Source organism: Rhinopithecus roxellana, chromosome 8 (genome assembly GCF_007565055.1).
Source record: "Rhinopithecus roxellana isolate Shanxi Qingling chromosome 8, ASM756505v1, whole genome shotgun sequence".
Taxonomy (NCBI): domain Eukaryota; kingdom Metazoa; phylum Chordata; class Mammalia; order Primates; family Cercopithecidae; genus Rhinopithecus; species Rhinopithecus roxellana.
The window spans coordinates 15,706,467-15,725,254 of record NC_044556.1 but is presented as its reverse complement, the minus strand read 5'-3'; the positions used below and the strand labels follow the sequence as shown (position 1 = coordinate 15,725,254).

At 51.7% G+C, this 18,788-nt stretch overlaps 1 protein-coding gene across 1 annotated transcript; it reads right to left on the bottom strand.

Moving 5' to 3' along the window:
• Positions 1-5,569: 5,569 nt before the first annotated feature.
• Positions 5,570-15,941, bottom strand: QTRT1 (queuine tRNA-ribosyltransferase catalytic subunit 1). The gene is made up of 10 exons (XM_010373748.2): positions 15,680-15,941; positions 15,372-15,440; positions 15,135-15,273; positions 11,372-11,450; positions 11,137-11,252; positions 6,640-6,778; positions 6,304-6,379; positions 6,065-6,174; positions 5,892-5,979; positions 5,570-5,814 (listed from the first exon to the last, which is right to left on the bottom strand). Exons 1-10 carry the CDS (start codon positions 15,920-15,922, stop codon positions 5,662-5,664), a joined length of 1,212 nt encoding a protein of 403 aa, XP_010372050.1. The 5' UTR covers positions 15,923-15,941; the 3' UTR covers positions 5,570-5,661.
• Between the last annotated feature and the right edge of the window lie 2,847 nt (positions 15,942-18,788).

Below are 18,788 nucleotides of genomic sequence, written 5' to 3'. Positions count from 1 at the left end.
AGCCAATAGCGGCAGAAAGCAAGTTGTCAAGAGAGGAAAGAGGTGTTTCAGAAATAATGCACGTTGGCTCCACCCATTGACGAGGTTACACCATCTTATTGGTAGGCAGACGTGCCAGTCGACAATGTGGACCAATGGTGTTAGGGATTGAGCTACTACTTAGTTCCCTAAGAATTTCCCATTGGTTCATATAAATATCACTTCGTTGCTCCAGCCAACCAGGCAAAAGAGGGCGGGGTGTAACATCCGAATCTTCACTATGATTGAGAACCATATCTGTCAATCAGAAAAACTCGCCTTCTTCCCTGTGATTGTTGGATGTCTGCAACAGTCTTCTGAAGTACAGGATAGGTCCCACCGTACTCGCTCAAGGGCGACACCTCGTGGTGGGATCCGATGTCTCGATTTTTGAGTTGCCTGGCTCTGGGGAAAACTACAAGTCCCAGAACGCATCTCAGTGCCCAGACTGCAAACCAGCTCTGGGACCAGGGTCCCAATGTACTCTGTAAATGGGTAAGGCCAAGTCATTGCTTCCTAGAGATAGAACGCAGTAAAATCACTCCTCCACGCCTTTGCAAATGCTGTGCCCTTTCTGCTCACGCCGGATCTTGACGCCGCTAACGCTCCAAAGTTTTTTCCCCGGCTTCTTCAACTTTAGCAGAGCATGAATCTTTTTTTCTTTTCTCTTTTTGAGACGGGGTCTCACTCTGTCACCCAGGCTAGAGTGCAGTGGCGCTATCTTGGCTCACTGCAACCTCTGCCTCCCCAGTTCAAGCAATTCTCTTGCCTCAGCCTCCCGAATAGCTGGGATTACAGGTGCACGCCACCACACCCAGCTAATTTTGTATTTTTAGTAGACAGACAGGGTTTCACCATATTGGCCAGGCTGGTCTCGAACGCCTGGCCTCAAGTGATCTGCCTATCTTGGCCTCCCAAAGTGTTGGGATTACAGGCGTGAGCCACCGTGTCTAGCCAATGAATCTTCCTTTCTTAGATACTGGGTCTCCCTCTGTTGCCCAGACTGGAGTGCAGTAGTGGACTCATAGCTCAATTCAACAAGCACTCGGGCTCAAACGATCCTCCCGCCTCAGTGTCCCAAGTAGCTGGAACCACAGGCATGCCCTGAGTCAACTATGCCCAGCTAATTATTTTATTTTTTATAGAGACAGGGTCTTGCTGTGTTGTCCAGGCTGGTCTCAAACTCCTGGGCCCAAACGACTCTCACAGGCCAGCCTCCCAGAAGTACTGGGATTACAGGTGTGAACCCCCCCCAACTGGCTTTGGATCTCTCTGAATACCCACTAAAACTCAACGAATCCTCTCCCCATGAAAAAACACGCTATTTTGTAGGCAAAATTGGGGTTCTGGGAACTGGAACTCCTGACAATGGACAGAGACAGATAGGATTTGAAGTGTTTTGATCCCTCTGGAGACAAATAGGCCAGAGACCAGGAAACCCAGTGAGGAGGCAGGAGCAGGTAAGTGCTCTGACCTGAGGCAGCACAAGAAGTTGGAGAAAGAGGAGGAAGGTGGTTCATGGCATTTGCCTGTTTTGTGACCCAAAACCCCAGGTCTCAAAGAAATAGACAAAAAGGGCCAGGTGCGGTGGCTCCTGCCTGTAATTCTAGCACTTTGGGAGGCTGAGGTGGGCAGATCACCTGAGGTCAGGTGTTTGAAACCAGCTTGGCTAACATGGTGAAACCCCATTTCTACTAAAAATACACAAAATTAGCCAGGCATGGTGGTGCGTGCCTGTAATCCCAGCTACTCCAGAGGCTGAGGCAGGAGAATCACTTGAACACAGGAGGTGGAAGTTGCAGTGAGCCGAGATCGCACCACTGCACTCCAGCCTGGGCAACAAGAGCAAAATTCTGTCTCAAAAACAAACAAACAAACAAACAAAAAACATTGAGGAAACTCTTCATGTACTGAAGTATAAATAATTTGAGATATACTAAGAGGAAAAAACAACGAAGGTACAGAATTGTGTGTGAAGGATGCTGACATGCATGAAAACCATATGTACACATGGAAAATTGCTGGAAAAATACACAAATTGATAAAAGTAGTTGCACTTTTGATGTGATTTGAATTGTGGATGATATACATGTATTACTTTTTCACTTTTTTTTTTTTTTTGAAACGGAGACTTGCTCTATTGCCCAGTCTGGAGTGCAGTGACGCAATCCCAGTTTACTGAAACCTCTGCCTCCCAAGTTCAGATGATTCTCCTGCCTCAGCCTCTCAAGTAGCTGGGACTACAGGTGCATGCCACCATACCCAGCTAATTTTTGTGTTTTTAGTAGAGACGGGGTTTCACCATGTTGGCCAGGCAGGTCTTGAACTCCTAACCTCAGATGATCCACCCTCCTTGGCCTCCCAAAGTGCTGGGATTGCAGGTGTGACAGGTGTGAGCCACCACGCTTGGACTTTTTTTTCTTTTTTTTTTTTTTTTCTTTTTGAGACGGAGTCTCGCTGTGTCGCCCAGGCTGGAGTGCAGTGGCCGGATCTCAGCTCACTTCAAGCTCCGCCTCCCGGGTTTACGCCATTCTCCTGCCTCAGCCTCCCGAGTAGCTGGGACTATAGGCGCCCACCACCTTGCCCGGCTAGTTTTTTGTATTTTTAGTAGAGACGGCGTTTCACCGTGTTACCCAGGATGGTCTCGATCTCCTGACCTCGTGATCCACCCGTCTTGGCCTCCCAAAGTGCTGGGATTACAGGCTTGAGCCACCGCGCCCGGCCTCTTTTCTTTTTTTGAGATAGAGTCTTGCTCTGTCACCCAGGCTGCAGTACAGTAGTGCGATCTCGGCTCACTGCAACCTCTGAGTCCTGGCTTCAAGCAATTTTCCTGCCTCAGCCTCCAGAGTAGCTGGAATTACAGGCATGTGCCACCACACCCAGCTACTTTTTGTATTTTTAGTAGAGATGGGTTTCACCATGTTGGTCAGGCTGGTCTTGAACTCCTGACCTCATAATCTGCCCTCCTTGGCCTCCCAAGGTGCTGGGATTACAGGTGTGAGCCACTGCGCCTGACCTTTTTTTTTTTGAGATGGAGTCTCACTGTCTCTCAGGGTGGAGTACAGTGGTGCAATCCTGGCTCACTGCAACATCCGTGTCCTGGGTTCAAGTGATTCTCCTGCCTCAGCCTCCAGAGTAGCTAGGACTACAAGCACGTGCCACCACACCCAGCAAATTTTTGTATTTTTAGTAGAGATAAGATTTCACCGTGTTTGCCAGGCTGGTCTCAAACTCCTTGACCTCAAGTGATCCGCCCGCCCGCTTGGTCTCCCAAAGTGGTGGGATTATAGGTGTGAGCCACTGTGCCTGGCCTACTTTTTCCATTTCAAAAACTTCATTTTTGAAGAGCACTGGTTTTTGTTTTTGAGACAGTCTCACTCTGTTGCCCAGCCTGGAGCGCAGTGGTGCAATTGCGGCTCATTACAGCCTCAACCTCCTGAGCTTCAGCGATCCTCCCACCTCAGCTTCCTCAGTAGCTGGGAGCACAGAGCATACCACCTGTATTTTTTGTAAAGATGGAGTTTTGTCATGTTGCCCGGGCTGGTGAAGATCACTAGTTCTGTAACTGATCATATCTGGCTTAGATCCTGGACCTGTTTATCTACTGATTACTATGGTACAAATGTCTATAGACCAGCCCCTACCCGCTCACCCACCACACCGAGATTAATGTGTTGAAACATAATTCCCCCACATGATGGTAATTGGAGGTGGGGCCTTTGGAAGGCGATTCGGTGATTAGGTGATTAGGTGAATGGGATTTGTGCCCTTACGTATTTTTTTTCTTTTCACAAACCTGCTGAGTATCTCAGTGTACCCTCATAAAAGAGACCCCAGAGCTGGGCGCGGTGGCTCAAGCCTGTAATCCCAGCACTTTGGGAGGCCGAGACGGGCGGATCACGAGGTCAGGAGATCGAGACCATCCTGGCAAACACGGTGAAACCCCGTCTCCACTGAAAAATACAAAAAACTAGTCGGGCGAGGTGGCGGGCGCCTGTAGTCCCAGCCACTCAAGAGGCTGAGGCAGGAGAATGGTGTGAACCCGGAAGGCGGAACTTGCAGTGAGCTGAGATCCGGCCACTGCACTCCAGCCTGGGCGACAGAGCGAGACTCCGTCTCAAAAAAAAAAAGAGACCCCAGAGAGCTGCCTTCCGCCACGTGAGATTAGAGAAAAGACTGCCATCTAGGAAGTTTGCCCTCAACAGACACTGAATCTACTGGTACCTTGATCCTGAATTTCCCAGCCTCTAGAACTGTGATAAATCAATTTCTGTTGTTTATAGCCACCCAGTTGATGGTATTTTGTTATATATAGCAGCCAGAACGGACTAAGAAAGTGACAGTGACCATGGAACTTCATTCCTCTGCACCTCAGTGTCCTCCTCTGTAAAATGGAATACGACTGCACATGCAACATTAAGTTGCAAGAATAATCAACTTGATGATTACAGACCTGGCGTGGCAGCTCCAGATCGAGGCTACAGTGAGCCATGTTTGAACCAATGCACTCCAGCCTGGATGACAAAGTGAGACAGTCTCAAAAGAAAAAAATAAAAGAGGCTGGGCGCTGTGGTTCACGCCTGTAATCACGCTTTGGGAGGCTGAGGCAGGCAGATCACTTGAGGTCAGGAGTTTAAGACCAGTCTGGCCAACATGGTGAAATCCCATCTCTATTAAAAATACAGGCCGGGCGCGGTGGCTCAAGCCTGTAATCCCAGCACTTTGGGAGGCCGAGGCGGGCGGATCACGAGGTCAGGAGATCGAGACCATCCTGGCTAACACGGTGAAACCCCGTCTCTACTAAAAAAATACAAAAAACTAGTCGGGTGAGGTGGTGGGCGCCTGTAGTCCCAGCTACTCGGGAGGCTGAGGCAGGAGAATGGCGTAAACCCAGGAGGCGGAGTTTGCAGTGAGCTGAGATCCGGCCGCAGCACTCCAGCCTGGGCGACAGAGCGAGACTCCTTCTCAAAAAAAAAAAAAAAAATACAAAAATTAGCTGAGCATGGTGGCACGCACCTGTAGTCTCAGCTACTGGGGAGGCTGAGGCAGGAGAATCGTTTGAACCTGGGAGGCAGAGGTTGTAGTGAGCAGAGATCCCACCACGACACTCCAGCCTGGGTGACAGAACGAGACTCAGTCTCAGAAAAAAAAAAAAAAAGAAAGAAAAAAAATAGGAGATTAACCCTCATATCTGTAAGAGTCAGACTAGGAGTATGCCTTAAAGCCAAGATACCATTTCTTTGATGGTGATGACCTTGGGCAAGTTCCCTCCCTTCCCTGGGCCTGCTTCCTCAGCTGTAAAACAGGAGAGGCCAACAGTGCCTCCCTCCAAGGTGGCTGGGGGGCCTGGGCCCCAGGAAGCAGGTGGCAGCTCTCACTCTAGAGGCACGCCCTACACGCTGGGCACTGGCAGGTGGTTTCCAGCTATCCGCTGCTGCCACAGTGATGTGTTATGATTGGTGAGAAGGGGAGATATTCCACTGCAGTGACGCTCAGACCGGGAGGGGGACCCAGACAGGCCACCTCCCCAAAAAGACACAGACACACTCTGTAAGTTACAATAAAAAAAAACCTTCCAAAAAGAAATCCTTCAGTATCTTCCTGCCCCTCCCTCCCTCTCTCCCTCCCTCTCCCAATGCTAGGTCAGCCCAGTGTGATTCCCACAGAGGCCAGAGCATCGGTGGCCCAGGTGGGACAGAGGGTGGGATCCCCGTACATGGTGCCCATGAAGTCCCGCACGAAGTCTGGAAAGCGCTTCTCCACAATGCTGGTGCGGACGGCGCTCATGAGCTGCAGCTGCGGGGAGGGGAGGTCAGCGTGGGGCATACGCACCTAGGACACCCCCACCCGCCCTGCCCCAGGTGCTGGCTCACCTGGTAGGCAATATTATGGACCGTGAGGTGGTGCAGCGCGGCCGTGTTGTCGCTGTGCAGCAGTGCGTGCAGGAAGGCGCGGCTGTGCCTATCGAGCGGCAGGGGACAGCTCAGCACAGCCGGGCCCTGTCCCCTCCATGCCCTGCCCCAGCTCCCAGTACCATCCTGCCTACTTTTGGCACGTGGGGCAGGTGCACTCCGGGTTTATGGGGCCGAAGTCCTTCTCGAAGACCTTCTTCCTCAACTGCAGGTTCCCAGTAGGCACCAGGGCAGAGCCAAAGCGCTGCGGGAGAGGAAGGGCGGGAAAGGGGGTCACCCAGGGCTTCATTCTCCCCATCCCCCCAACCCCTAACCTTGCCTCCCTAGTCCCCCACCCATCTCCCACCCTGACCTCCTTCTGCCAGAGCCTCACCGCTGTCCGTGTGGGGAAGACGCAGTCGAACATGTCACATCCAAGAGCCACGCAGACTACCAGATCAGTGGCATAGCTGGGGTTGCAGCCATGGAGGGAGGGGGCAGAGAACCTCAGGGGCTTCCCAGGACCCCTCCCAACCCTCACACTGCCCCAGACTGGGCCATATTCCCTCAGAATGGGACATATTCCCCAAGGGACAGCCATGTCTTCCTAGTCTCCTCAGATCAGAGCTGTGTCCGTTTCCCCCAAATGCCACCCCCCCAAGCAGGGCAGGGGGTCCCCAGGAATCCACTCCCCACAGGTAGGTCTCCAGCTCCCCTATCCACAACATACCCAACCCCCATCAGATATCGGGGCTTGTCCTTTGGAAGCCGAGAGGTGCTCAGCGCCACCATCCGCCAGAACTGCGACTTGCTCTCACCCCCACTCAGGCCCCCGATGGCGAAGCCAGGCACGTCCCGCTTGGTCATCTCTGAGGGTACAGGGTAAGATGAGGGCTACAGAAGAGGAAATGTGCCTGGTCTACAATCCCAGAACAGACCCTGCCCAGACTTCCAGAGTCGCTCAGGGAGAGAGTCAGAGAAATAGACAGAGACAGAGAGACAGACAGAGGCAGAGACAGAGACAGAGACGGAGAGGGAGATGGAGGAGAGGGTTCACCAGTCTGTCTGTCTGTCTAGGGGCTGGGACTGCTGCTGATCTCAGCTAACATTTATGAGTGCCTGCTGTATGCAAGACCCCTTTCTTCAGTCCTCAGAAGAGGCACAGCCCACAGTCCCTCAGCTGAAACTTGGAAGCAGATGTGTTTCAGAATTCGGAATTTTCCGGATTTGAGAACAGTAAATATCCCACATGCTGAGTAACAACAGCTGTCAGGTCAGGCGCAGTGGCTCACACCTGTAATCCCAGCACTGTGGGAGGCCGAGGCAAGCAGATCACTTGAAGTCTGGTGTTCAAGACCAATCTGGCCAACATGGTGAAACCCTGCCTCTACTAAAAACACGAGAAGTAGCCAGGCATGGTGGTGCATGCCTGTGGTCCCAGTTACTCAGAAGGCTGAGGCAGGAGAATAGCTTGAACCTGGGAGGTGGAGTTTGCAGTGAGCCAAGATCTCGCCACTGCACTCCAGCCTGGGCAACAGACCGAGATTCTGTCTCAAAAAAGAAAGAAAGAAAAAGGGCCGGGTGCAGTGGCTCACGCCTGTAATCCCAGCACTTTGGGAGGCCAAGGCAGGCGGATTAGAAGGTCAGGAGTTCGAAAGCAGGCTGACCAAGGTGGTGAAACCCTGTCTCTACTAAAAATATAAAAATTAGCCGGGCGCGGTGGCTCACGCCTGTAATCCCAGCACTTTGGGAGGCTGAGGCGGGCGGATCACAAGGTCAGGAGATCGAGACCATCCTGGCTAACATGGTGAAACCCCGTCTCTACTAAAAATACAAAAAAATTAGCCGGGCGCGGTGGTGGGCGCCTGTGGTCCCAGCTACTCCGGAGGCTGAGGCAGGAGAATGGCGTGGGCCCGGGAGGCGGAGCTTGCAGTGAGCTGAGATCCGGCCACTGCACTCCAGCCTGGACGACAGAGCGAGACTCCGCCTCACAAAAAAAAAAAAAAAAAAAAAAAAAAATTAGTTGGGCATGGCCGGGCGTGGTGGCTCACACCTGTAATCCCAGCACTTTGGGAGGCCGAGGAGGGCGGATCATGAGGTCAGGAGATCAAGACCGTTCTGGCTCACACAGTGAAATCCCGTCTCTACTAAAAACACAAAAAATGAGCCAGGCATGGTCGTGGGCACCTGTAGTCCCAGCTACTTGGGAGGCTGAGGCAGGAGAATGGTGTGAACCTGGGAGGCGGAGCTTGCAGTGAGCTACGATCACGCCACTGCACTCCAGCGGGGGCGACAGAGTGAAACTCTGTCTCAAAAAAAAAAAAAATTAGTCCAGCGTGGTAATAGGCACCTGTAGTCCCAGCTACGCAGGTGACTGAGGCGGGATAATCGCTTGAACCCGGGAGGCGGAGGTTGCAGTGAGCTGACATCACCCCACTGCACTCCAGCCTGGGCGACAGAGCGAGACTCCATCTCATAAACAAAACAAAACAAAACAACAAAAAAAAACCCCCAAAAAACACCCAATAGCCTGTCATCAAACACTGTAATATTTGTGCAACAAGATAGGTGAAGACTTGGTGGAGGAAAGGGGAGTGAGAGCATTAGGACAAATACATAACACATGCAAGGTGTAAAACCTAGATGACGGGTTGATGTGTACAGGAAACCACCATGGCACATATATAGCTATGTAACAAACCTCCACGTTCTGCACATGTATTCCAGAACTTAAATTTTTTTTTTTTGAGATGGAGTTTTACTCTTGTTGCCCAGGCTGGAGTGCAGTGGCGCGATCCTGGCTCACTTCAACCTTCGCCTCCCGGATTCACGTGATTCTCCTGCCTCAGCCTCCCGAGTAGCTGGGATTACAGTCGCCTGCCACCATGCCCGGCTAATTTTTTGTATTTTTAATAGAGACAGGGTTCCGCCATGTTGGGCAGGTTGGTCTCAAACTTCTGACCTCAGGGGATCCGCCCACCTCGGCCTCCCAAAGTGCCGGGATTACAGGCATGAGCCACCACACCCGGCCAAAGTAAAATTTAAAAAATAAAAATAGGCTGGGAGCGTGGCTCATGCCTGTAATCCTAGCACTTTAGGAGTCCACGGCGGGTGGATCATGAGGTCAGTAGTTCGAGACCAGTCTGGCCAACATGGTGAAACCCCATCTTTACTAAAAATACAAAAAGCCAGGCGTGGTGGCGGGTGCCTGTAATCCCAGCTACTCGGGAGGCTGAAGCAGGAGAATCGCTTGAAACCAGAAGGCAGAGGTTGCAGTGAGCTGAGATGGTGCCACTGCACTCCAGCCTAGACAACAAGAATGAAATTCCATCTCGAAAAGTAAAAAATAAATGAAAATAAAAATATGTGAAGACTTATAACAACTGGGATAAAAAATGAGAGATCCAGGTTAGCAATGAAATGAGTTGCATTTTTTTTTTTTTTTTTTTTTTGAGACGGAGTCTCGCTCTGTCGCCCAGGCTGGAGTGCAGTGGCCGGATCTCAGCTCACTGCAAGCTCCGCCTCCCGGGTTCACGCCATTCTCCTGCCTCAGCCTCCCGAGTAGCTGGGACTACAGGCGCCCGCCAGGTCGCCCGGCTAGTTTTTTTTGTATTTTTAGTAGAGACGGGGTTTCACCATGTTAGCCAGGATGGTCTTGATCTCCTGACCTTGTGATCCACCCGTCTCGGCCTCCCAAAGTCCTGGGATTACAGGCTTGAGCCACCACGCCCGGCCATGAGTTGCATTTTTTAGGGCATTCTAAGTTTTTTCTTTTTTCTTTTTTTTTTTTTTGAGACAGGGTCTCACTGTGTTGCCCAGACTACAGTACAGTGGTGTCATCATAGCTCACTGCAGCCACCAACCCCTGGGCTCAAGTGATCCTCCCACCTCAGCCTCCCAAGTATCTAGGATCACAGGCATGCACTCCCATGCTTGCGTGCTAATTTTCTTTTTTTCTTTTTTTTTGAGACGGATTCTTGCTCTGTCGCCCAGGTTGGAGTACAGAGACATGATCTCAGCTCACTGTAACCTCCACCTCCCGGGTTCAAGCTCTCAGCCTCCTGAGTAGCTAGGATTACAGGTACCCAGCACCACGCCTGGCGAATTTTTGTATTTTTAGTAGAGACAGGGTTTCACCATGCTGGCCAGCTGGTCTCGAACTCCTGGCCTCAAAGTACTGGTCTCAAAGTACTGGCTTCAAAGTACTGGGATTACAGGCGTGAGCCAGCCCACCTGGCCCAATTCTCTTTTTTTAGAGACAGGATCTCGCTATGTTGCCCAGACTGGTCTCAAATGCCTGGCCTCAAGCAATCCGCTTGCCATGGCCTCCTAAAGTGCTGGGATTCCAGTGTGAGCTACGGCACCAGGCCAATGTTCTGGATTTTAGACTTTCGCTCTGAGGACCTGGATGACAGAGAAGGGGCTGCAGAATTGTACTATTGTTCAACTTGCCTGAAACAAGAAGAAATTGGGGCCTGCAGGGCTTAAACCACTAGTCCAAGGCCACATATGCCAAAGGCTGGATTCAAACCCGGGTCTGGGCTGCACTCCAGCATTAGCAACAGAGTAAGACCCTGTCTCAAAAATAAATAAATAGGACGGGCGCGGTGGCTCACCCCTGTAATCCCAGCACTTTGGGAAGCCAAGGTGGGTGGATCACAAGGTCAGGAGTTTGAGACCAGCCTGGCCAATATGGTGAAACCCCCGTCTCTACTAAAAATACAAAAACTAGCCGGGCGAGGTGGCGGGCGCCTGTAGTCCCAGCTACTCGGGAGGCTGGGGCAGGAGAATCGCTTAAACCTGGGAGGCGGAGGTTGCAGTGAGCCGAGATCGTGTCACTGCACTCCAGCCTGGGCGACAGTGCAAGACTCCATCTCAAAAAAAGAAAAAAAGGAAAATAAATAAATAAATAAATAGGCTGGGCGAAGTAGCTCATGACTATAATCCCAGCACTTTGGGAGGCCAAGGAGGGTGGATCACCTGAGACTCCATCTCAAAAATGAAACAAAAACAAACAAACAAAAAAAACTAGAAGACTATTAACTACTGGAATCACGGCCATTCTCTCAATACATTCTACTGCATGTGGCCTGAGAGCCTTTGCTTCGGCTATTTTTTCTAGCGCAGTGCCCTTCCACCCATTAGCGATCCAGTTCCACCATGTGCCAGGCTCATGTGGGGACCTCCTCGATGGCCAAGCCCTGGGCCTGCCAGCGCATGGCTCTACCTTCAAGGCAGGTGGCCCGGAGATCTGCGTCCAGCCCACCCTGGATAATGGCGAAGAGGTTCTGCTTGTCCGGCCGCTGATGGGCTGCAATGCACCGGTCCAACCAGCGGATTGACCTGCAACAGGGCCCCAGTCACAAGCCCCAGGGGCCTGGTGAGGGGGTAGGAGACAAGGCTACAGGGACCAGGATCCCCTCCCCCCACATATCCCCCACATGCACACAGCATGTACACACCTGTACATGGCCTCCTCCACACGTGGCCCAGTCACGGTGCTGCTGACCACGTCATCCAGCTGCATGATGATGTCCGATCCTGATGGTGAGATGGGGGCAACATCACTGGGAAAGCCCGCAGTGCTTGGGGAAAGCCTCCTATCACATGGGTTCAAGTTGGACTTCCCCAAGAGCATCCCCCCATTCCCCGTCTTGCTAACGCCCACGTGGCTTTCCCAGTCTGTTTATACAACAGCCAGAAGGAGCTTTACAAAATGTGCCTCTGTTCCTGCCTCTCCCCAGCTTAAAATCCTATCCTGTTACATAAAATAAAATCCTAAAATGTACAAAGGGATTCCTTGCTATGTGGTGTGCCACAGCAAGACCGGGAAACCAAACTTCCATCAGCAGGGCTCTGCTGGCTGGGTGCGGTGACTAGGCCTATAATCCCAGCACTTGGGACACCAAGGCAGGCAGACTATCTGAGGTCAGCAGTTCAAGACCAGCCTGGCCAACATGGTGAAACCCCATCTCTCCTAAAAACACAAAAATTAGCCAGGTGTGATGGCACGTGCCTATAGTCTCAGGGCTTGGAAGGCAGAGAGAGGAGAATCGCATGAATCTGGGAGACGGAGGTTGTAGTGAGCCAGGACTGTGCCACTGCACTCCAGCCTGGATGACAGAGCAAGGCTGTGTCAAAAAAAAAAAAAAAAACATTAAAAAAAAAAGCCGGGTGCAGTGGCTCACGCCTGTCATCCCAGCAATTTGGAAGGCTGACCCAGGTGGATTATTTGAGGTCAGGAGTTCGAGACCAGCCTGGCCAACGTAGTGAAACTCTGTCTCTACTAAAAATACAAAAATTAGCAGGACGTGGTGGTATATGCCTGTAATCCCAGGTACTCGAGAGGCTGAGGCAGGATAATCGCTTGAACCCAGGAGGCGGAGGTTGCAGTGAGCTGAGATCACACCACTGTACTCCAGCCTGGGCAACAAAGCGAGACGCCGTCTCAAAAAGAAAAATAAAATAAAGTGCTAAGATTATAGGCATGAGTCACTGAGCACAGCATAGTGGCTTAGTGGCATAAAATGAAACCTGATGACCTACAATCCACACACTTTGGAAGGCCCAGGCAGAAGGATCACTTGAGCCCAGGTGTTCGAGACCGGCCTGGGCAACACAGGGAGACCCCCATCTCCATTATTAAGAAAATAAACAGGCCAGGAGCGGTGGCTCAAGCCTGTAATCCCAGCACTTTGGGAGGCCGAGACGGGCAGATCACAAGGTCAGGAGATCGAGACCATCCTGGCTAACACAGTGAAACCCCGTCTCTACTAAAAAATACAAAAAACTAGCCGGGCGAGGTGGCGGGTGCCTGTAGTCCCAGCTACTCGGGAGGCTGAGGCAGGAGAATGGTGTGAACCCGGGAGGAGGAACTTGCAGTGGGCCGAGATCCAGCCACTGCACTCCAGCCTGGGCGACAGAGCAAGACTCCGTCTCAAAAAAAAAAAAAAAGAAAAGAAAAGAAAACAAACAGATGAAACAAATCAAAATAAAAAAACACAGGCCAGGCGTGGTGGCTCACACCTGTAATCCCAGTGCTTTGGGAGGCCAAGGTGGGCCAATCACTTGAGATCAGGAGTTCGAGACCACCCTGGCCAACATGGTAAAACTCTGTCTCTACTACAAATACAAAAATTAGTGGGACATGGTGGCGTGCGCCTGAAGTCCCAGCTACGCGGGAGGCTGAGGCAGGAGAATTGCCTGAACCCGGGAAGCAGATGTTGCAGTGAGCCGAGATCACGCCACAGTACTCTAGTCTGGGTGACAGCAAGATTCAGTCTCAAAAAAGAAAAAAAGGGGCCAGGCACGGTGGCTCACACCTGTAATCCCAGCACTTTGCGGGGCCAAGATGGGTAGATCACTTGAGGTCAGGAGTTCGTAACCAGCCTGGCCAACATGATGAAACCCCATCTCTACTGAAAATACAAAAATTAGCTGGGTGTGGTAGCGGGCACCTGTAATCCCAGCTACTCAGGAGGCTAAGGCAGGAGAATTGCTTGAACCAGGAGGCAGCTGTTGCAGTGAGTCGTGATCGCACCTAGGCCTCCCAAAGTGCTGGGATTACAGGCGTGAGCCACTGCACCCAGCCCAGGGCTTCTTTTCTAATAGGGGCTTTTGTTATAGAGACTTCAGTCATGAATCTAAGAAGAAAAAATATTTCCTCCTCCCTACAGCATCAATTTATTAGAATGATGAGGGGAAGAGGGGTGTTGACCCTGTGTTGCCGTGGTTCTTTACAAGGTTGAGAAAATGTTAACCGTCTTTATCAAGAAATGGGGATATTGGGCCGGGCGTAGTGGTTCACACCTATAATCCCAGCACTTTGGGAGGCTGAAGCAGGTGAATCACCTGAGGTTAGGAGTTTGAGACCAGGCCGGGCGCGGTGGCTCAAGCCTGTAATCCCAGCACTTTGGGAGGCCGAGACGGGCGGATCACGAGGTCAGGAGATCGAGACCATCCTGGCTAACACGGTGAAACCCCGTCTCTACTAAAAATACAAAAAACTAGCCGGCCGAGGTGGCGGGTGCCTGTAGTCCCAGCTACTCGGGAGGCTGAGGCAGGAGAACGGCGTGAACCCGGGAGGCGGAGCTTGCAGTGAGCTGAGATCCGGCCACCGCACTCCAGCCTGGGTGACAGAGCAAGACTCCGTCTCAAAAAAAAAAAAAAAGAAAAAAAGGAGTTTGAGACCAGCCTGGCCAACATAGTGAAACCCCGTCTCTACGAAAAATACAAAAATTAGCTGGGCATGGTGGCAAGCAGTTGTAATCCCAGCTACTCAGCAGGCTGAGGCAGGAGAATCGCTTGAACCCAGGAGGTGGAGGTTGCAGTGAGCGGAGATCGCACCACTGCACTCCAGCCTGGGCAACAAGAGCGAAACTCGTCCTCAAAAAAAAAAAAAAAAAAAAGGAAGGATATTGAGAATATGGGAGGAGCCTAAAGCCTCCCCAATCCTCTTGTTGCCACCATTATTTCAACAGGTATTTGTACAACTAATTTGTTTTTTTAATTTTTTTTTTTTTTGGTAGAGACAGGGTCTCCCTGTATTGCCCAAGCTGGTCTCCAACTCCCCGCCTCAAGTGATCTTCCCACCTCAGTTTCCCAAATTGCTGGGATTACAGGCATGAGCTTCTACGTCCAGTCTTAATTTGCTAATGAGAGAAAAATTGCAATAATAATCCTTTTTTTTTTTTTTTTTTGAGATGGAGTCTAGCTCTGTCGCCCAGGCTGGAGTGCAGTGGCTGGATCTCAGCTCACTGCAAGCTCCGCCTCCCGGGTTTACGCCATTCTCCTGCCTCAGCCTCCCGAGTAGCTGGGACTACATGCGCCCGCCACCTCGCCCGGCTAGTTTTTTGTATTTTTTTTTTAGTAGAGACGGGGTTTCACCGTGTTAGCCAGGATGGTCTCGATCTCCTGACCTCGTGATCCGCCCGTCTTGGCCTCCCAAAATGCTGGGATTACAGGCTTGAGCCACCGCGCCCGGCCAATAATAATACTTAAGCTACTACATGGCTGGCATGGAGATTTACGGACATCATCTCATATGTACTTGTCAACAATTCTACCAAAGACCTGCTACTATTTACCCCCGCTTTGAGTTGGTTCAACTGAAGCTCAGCGAGGAGTGACCTGCTCAAAGCCACACAACACCTAAAGAACAGGCCCTGTGTCACCTTCACCCCCTGACAGACAGGGTAAGGGGGCGGCTCGCCAGGGTCCTCTCACCCAGCGCGTTCTGGATCTGCACGGATTTCTCCGGGCTCAGCAGGGTCTCACTGCCGTCGTAGGGAGAGCGGAAGCGGACGCCCTCCTCAGTCACCTCGGACAGAGACACCAGCGACACCATCTGGAAACCGCCGCTGTCCTAAGGGAAACCCCACCGCAAGGCTGTCAGGGGGTGGAGATGGGGGGCCCCTCACTCCAGAGAAGCGCCCTAGGACGCCGGCTCTCTCCTCAGCTCACCGTTAGCAGATTATGTGGCCAATTCATGAAGCCGTGGAGACCGTTGGCTTTCTGGATCAGCTCGGGTCCCTGGGTTGATAGAAGAAAGTGTCAGGTTAGGGGTGACAGCGTCCCTGGGGGCCCTTCTTGAGAGACAGAGCTGGCCAGCTTTAGTCCCCGCTGCTCTTTCACGCCCACCACAAGGCCTGGTCATGGGGGGGCGCTCAATACGGCTGGTCGATTGACTTTGGGAGGAGTGTCCGGGCCTGGAGGACGCTCCATGGCTCCCCACGCCTCGCCGCCTCCCCGCGCGGGCAGAGCCCACCCACCGGCCTTAGACCCAGATGGTAGGTATTGCCCAGGCAGATGCGGCAACCCAGAGCGTCCAGCTGCTCGGTCGTGATGCCCTTCATGGTGGCCTGCGTGCCCACTGGCATGAACACAGGAGTTGCCACTGTCCCATGAGGCAGCCGCAGCTCGCCTGCCCGGGCCCTGGAGCGGCTGCATTCGGCCACTAGCCGCATGATCCGTGGGGCCGACTCCAGGGAAGCCTGGGTGGCTACTCCCGCCATCTTGACTGTCGGAACCACGTGGGCCATGCCACATAGTGGGCGGCGCCATGTTGGTTGCTGTCACGTGACAGCGCGACCCAGTTCTGGAGCCCGGGAAAGCGTCGGGGGACCATGGCAACGGATTTGAACCCCTGGTCCTGGCTGGGCGCCCACTTAACTCATACCCGCAACACGCTAAAGCGACGAATCAAAATCGCGCTGGGAACGAATCCCATCCCTAGCACTTTCGAGCTACAATCAGAGAATCTCTTAGCCATAATTTTCTCTTGCATAAAATGTGGCGAATTACAGCATCTCGGCATAAAGACGTTGTAAGGATTGAATAAGGATGATGTATAGATCTTTACACAGTGCTTGGCCCAGGCTGCAGTGAGTTATTGGTGGCGCTTTTGTTGCATCTTGTTCATTGTTTTGTACCAAGAGATCAGTACAGGACCTAGCACATATTAAAGGTTCAGTTAGCATTAGTTTATTCAATAAAAGGAGGAGGCTGAGTGCAGTGGCTCACGCCTGTAATCCCATCAATTTGGGAGGCCAAGGCGGTAAATCAGTTGAGCCCAGAGGTTCGGGACCAGCCTGGGCAAAATAATGAGACTTCGTCTCTACAAACGAAGCAAACAAAAAATTTAGCCCGGCACGCTGGCGCCCTCTGTAGTCCCAGCTACTTGGGAGGCTGAAGCGAAAAGATCACTTGAACCCAGGAGACAGATGAGGCGGTGAGCTGTGATCACGCCAGTGCACTACGGCCTGGGCGACACAGTGAGACCTCTCAAAAAATATAAAAATTAAATAAGGAATCCCAGATTTATAGAAGAGGCTAAGGCTCAGAACCTGGCCACAATTATTCTTTCATTCATTCAGCGTATACCTATATATACATACCCGACTAGCGCCAGACTCCATGCAGCAAGGGGAGAAAGGGTCACAGATTTATTGAGTGGTGGTTGTGTTCCATTTATAATAATAATAAATAAAGCCAGGCACAGTGGTTTTCGCCAGTAATCCCAGCATTTTGGGAGGCTCAGGAGGGTGGGTCATTTAAGGCAAGGAGTTTGAGACCAGCCTGGGAAACATAAGAGACCCCGTCTCTACAAAAGTAACAAAATACTAGACCAGTGTAGTGATGTGAGCCTGTAGTCCCAGCTACTTGGGAGGCTGAGACAGGAAGATCATTTAGGCCTGGAAGGTTGAGGCTCATGAGGCTGCAGGGAGCTGTAATCTTGCCACTGCACTCCAGCCTGGGTGACAGAGTAAGATTTTGTCTCAAAAACAAAACAAAACAAAACATAATATATAACTATATAACCCCCGGCAGGTGCAGTGGCTCAAATCTGCATTCCCAGCACTTTGAGAGGCCAAGGCAGGAAGTTCACTTAAGGCCAGGAGATTGAGACCAGCTTGAGTAATATAGCGAGACCCCGTCCGTACAAAAAATTAAAAAATTGGCTGGGTACGGTGGCTCAGACCTGTAATCCCAGCACTTTGGTAGGCCAAAGCAGGCAGATCATGAGGTCAGGAGTTCGAGACCAGCCTGACCAGCAGGGTGAAACTCTGTCAATACTGAAAAAACAAAAATTGGTCGGGTGTGATGGCGAGTACCTGTAATCCCAGCTACTCGGGAGGCTAAGATAGGAGAATCACTTGAACCCGGGAGGCTGAGGTTGCAGTGAGCTGAGATTGCACCACTGCACTCCAGCCTAGGTGACAGAGCAAGACTCTGTCTCGAAAAAGAATAAAAATAAAAAATTAACCAGGTGTGGCGGGGTGCGGTGGCTCTTGCCTGTAATCCCAGCACTTTGGAAGGCCAAGGCGGGCAGATCATGAGGTCAGGAGATCAAGAGCATCCTGGCTAACATTGTGAAACCCTGTCTCTACTTAAAAATACAAAAAATTAGGCCGGGCGCGGTGGCTCAAGCCTGTAATCCCAGCACTTTGGGAGGCCGAGACGGGCGGATCACAAGGTCAGGAGATCGAGACCATCCTGGCTAACATGGTGAAACCCCGTCTCTACTAAAAAATACAAAAAAAAAAAAAACTAGCCGGGCGAGGTGGCAGGCGCCTGTAGTCCCAGCTACTCGGGAGGCTGAGGCGGGAGAATGGCATGAACCCGGGAGGCGGAGCTTGCAGTGAACTGAGATCCGGCCACTGCACTCCAGCCTGGGCGACAGAGCGAGACTCCGTCTCAAAAAAAAAAAAAAAAAAAAATACAAAAAATTAGCCGGGCGTGGTGGTGGGAGCCTGTAGTCCCAGCTACTTGGGAGGCTGAGACAGGAGAATGGCATGAACCCCGGAGGTGGAGCTTGCAGTGAGCGGAGATCGCGCCACTGCACTCCAGCCTGGGCGACAGAGTGAGACTCCGTCTAAAAAAAAAAAAAAAAATTAACCGGGTGTGGCTGGGTGCGGTAGCTCACACCTGTAATTCCAGCACTTTGGGGGGCCGAGGCGGGCGGATCACCTGAGGTTGGGAGTTGAAGACCAGCCTGACCAACGTGGAGAAACCCTGTCTCTACTAAAAATACAAAATTAGCCAGGCATAGTGGCTCATGCCTGTAATCCCAGCTACTCGGAAGGCTGAGGCAGGAGAATTGCTTGAACCCAGGAGGCAGAGGTTGCAGTGGGCCACTATTGTGCCATTGCACTCCAGTCTGGGTAACAAGAGCAAAACTCCATCTAAAAAAAATTTTTTTTTTTAAATATTAACAGGGTATGGGCCAGGCGCTCACACCTGTAATCCCAACACTTTGGGAGGCCAAGGTGGGTGGATCACTGGAGGTCAGGCATTCGAGTCCAGCCTGGCCGATATGGTGAAACCTCCCCTCTGCTAAAAAAAAATAAAAAAACTAGTCAGGCATGGGGGTGCATGCCT

Excerpts from the sequence above, each read along its gene's own strand:
- QTRT1 (XM_010373748.2), bottom strand. The coding sequence starts at position 15,922 with ATGGCGGGAGTAGCCACCCAGGCTTCCCTGGAGTCGGCCCCACGGATC. Across the intron at positions 15,274-15,371 it reads GGCCACATAATCTGCTAACG|GACAGCGGCGGTTTCCAGAT; the intron begins GTGAGCTGAGGA and ends GGTTTCCCTTAG. Across the intron at positions 6,175-6,303 it reads TCTTCCCCACACGGACAGCG|CGCTTTGGCTCTGCCCTGGT; the intron begins GTGAGGCTCTGG and ends CCTCTCCCGCAG.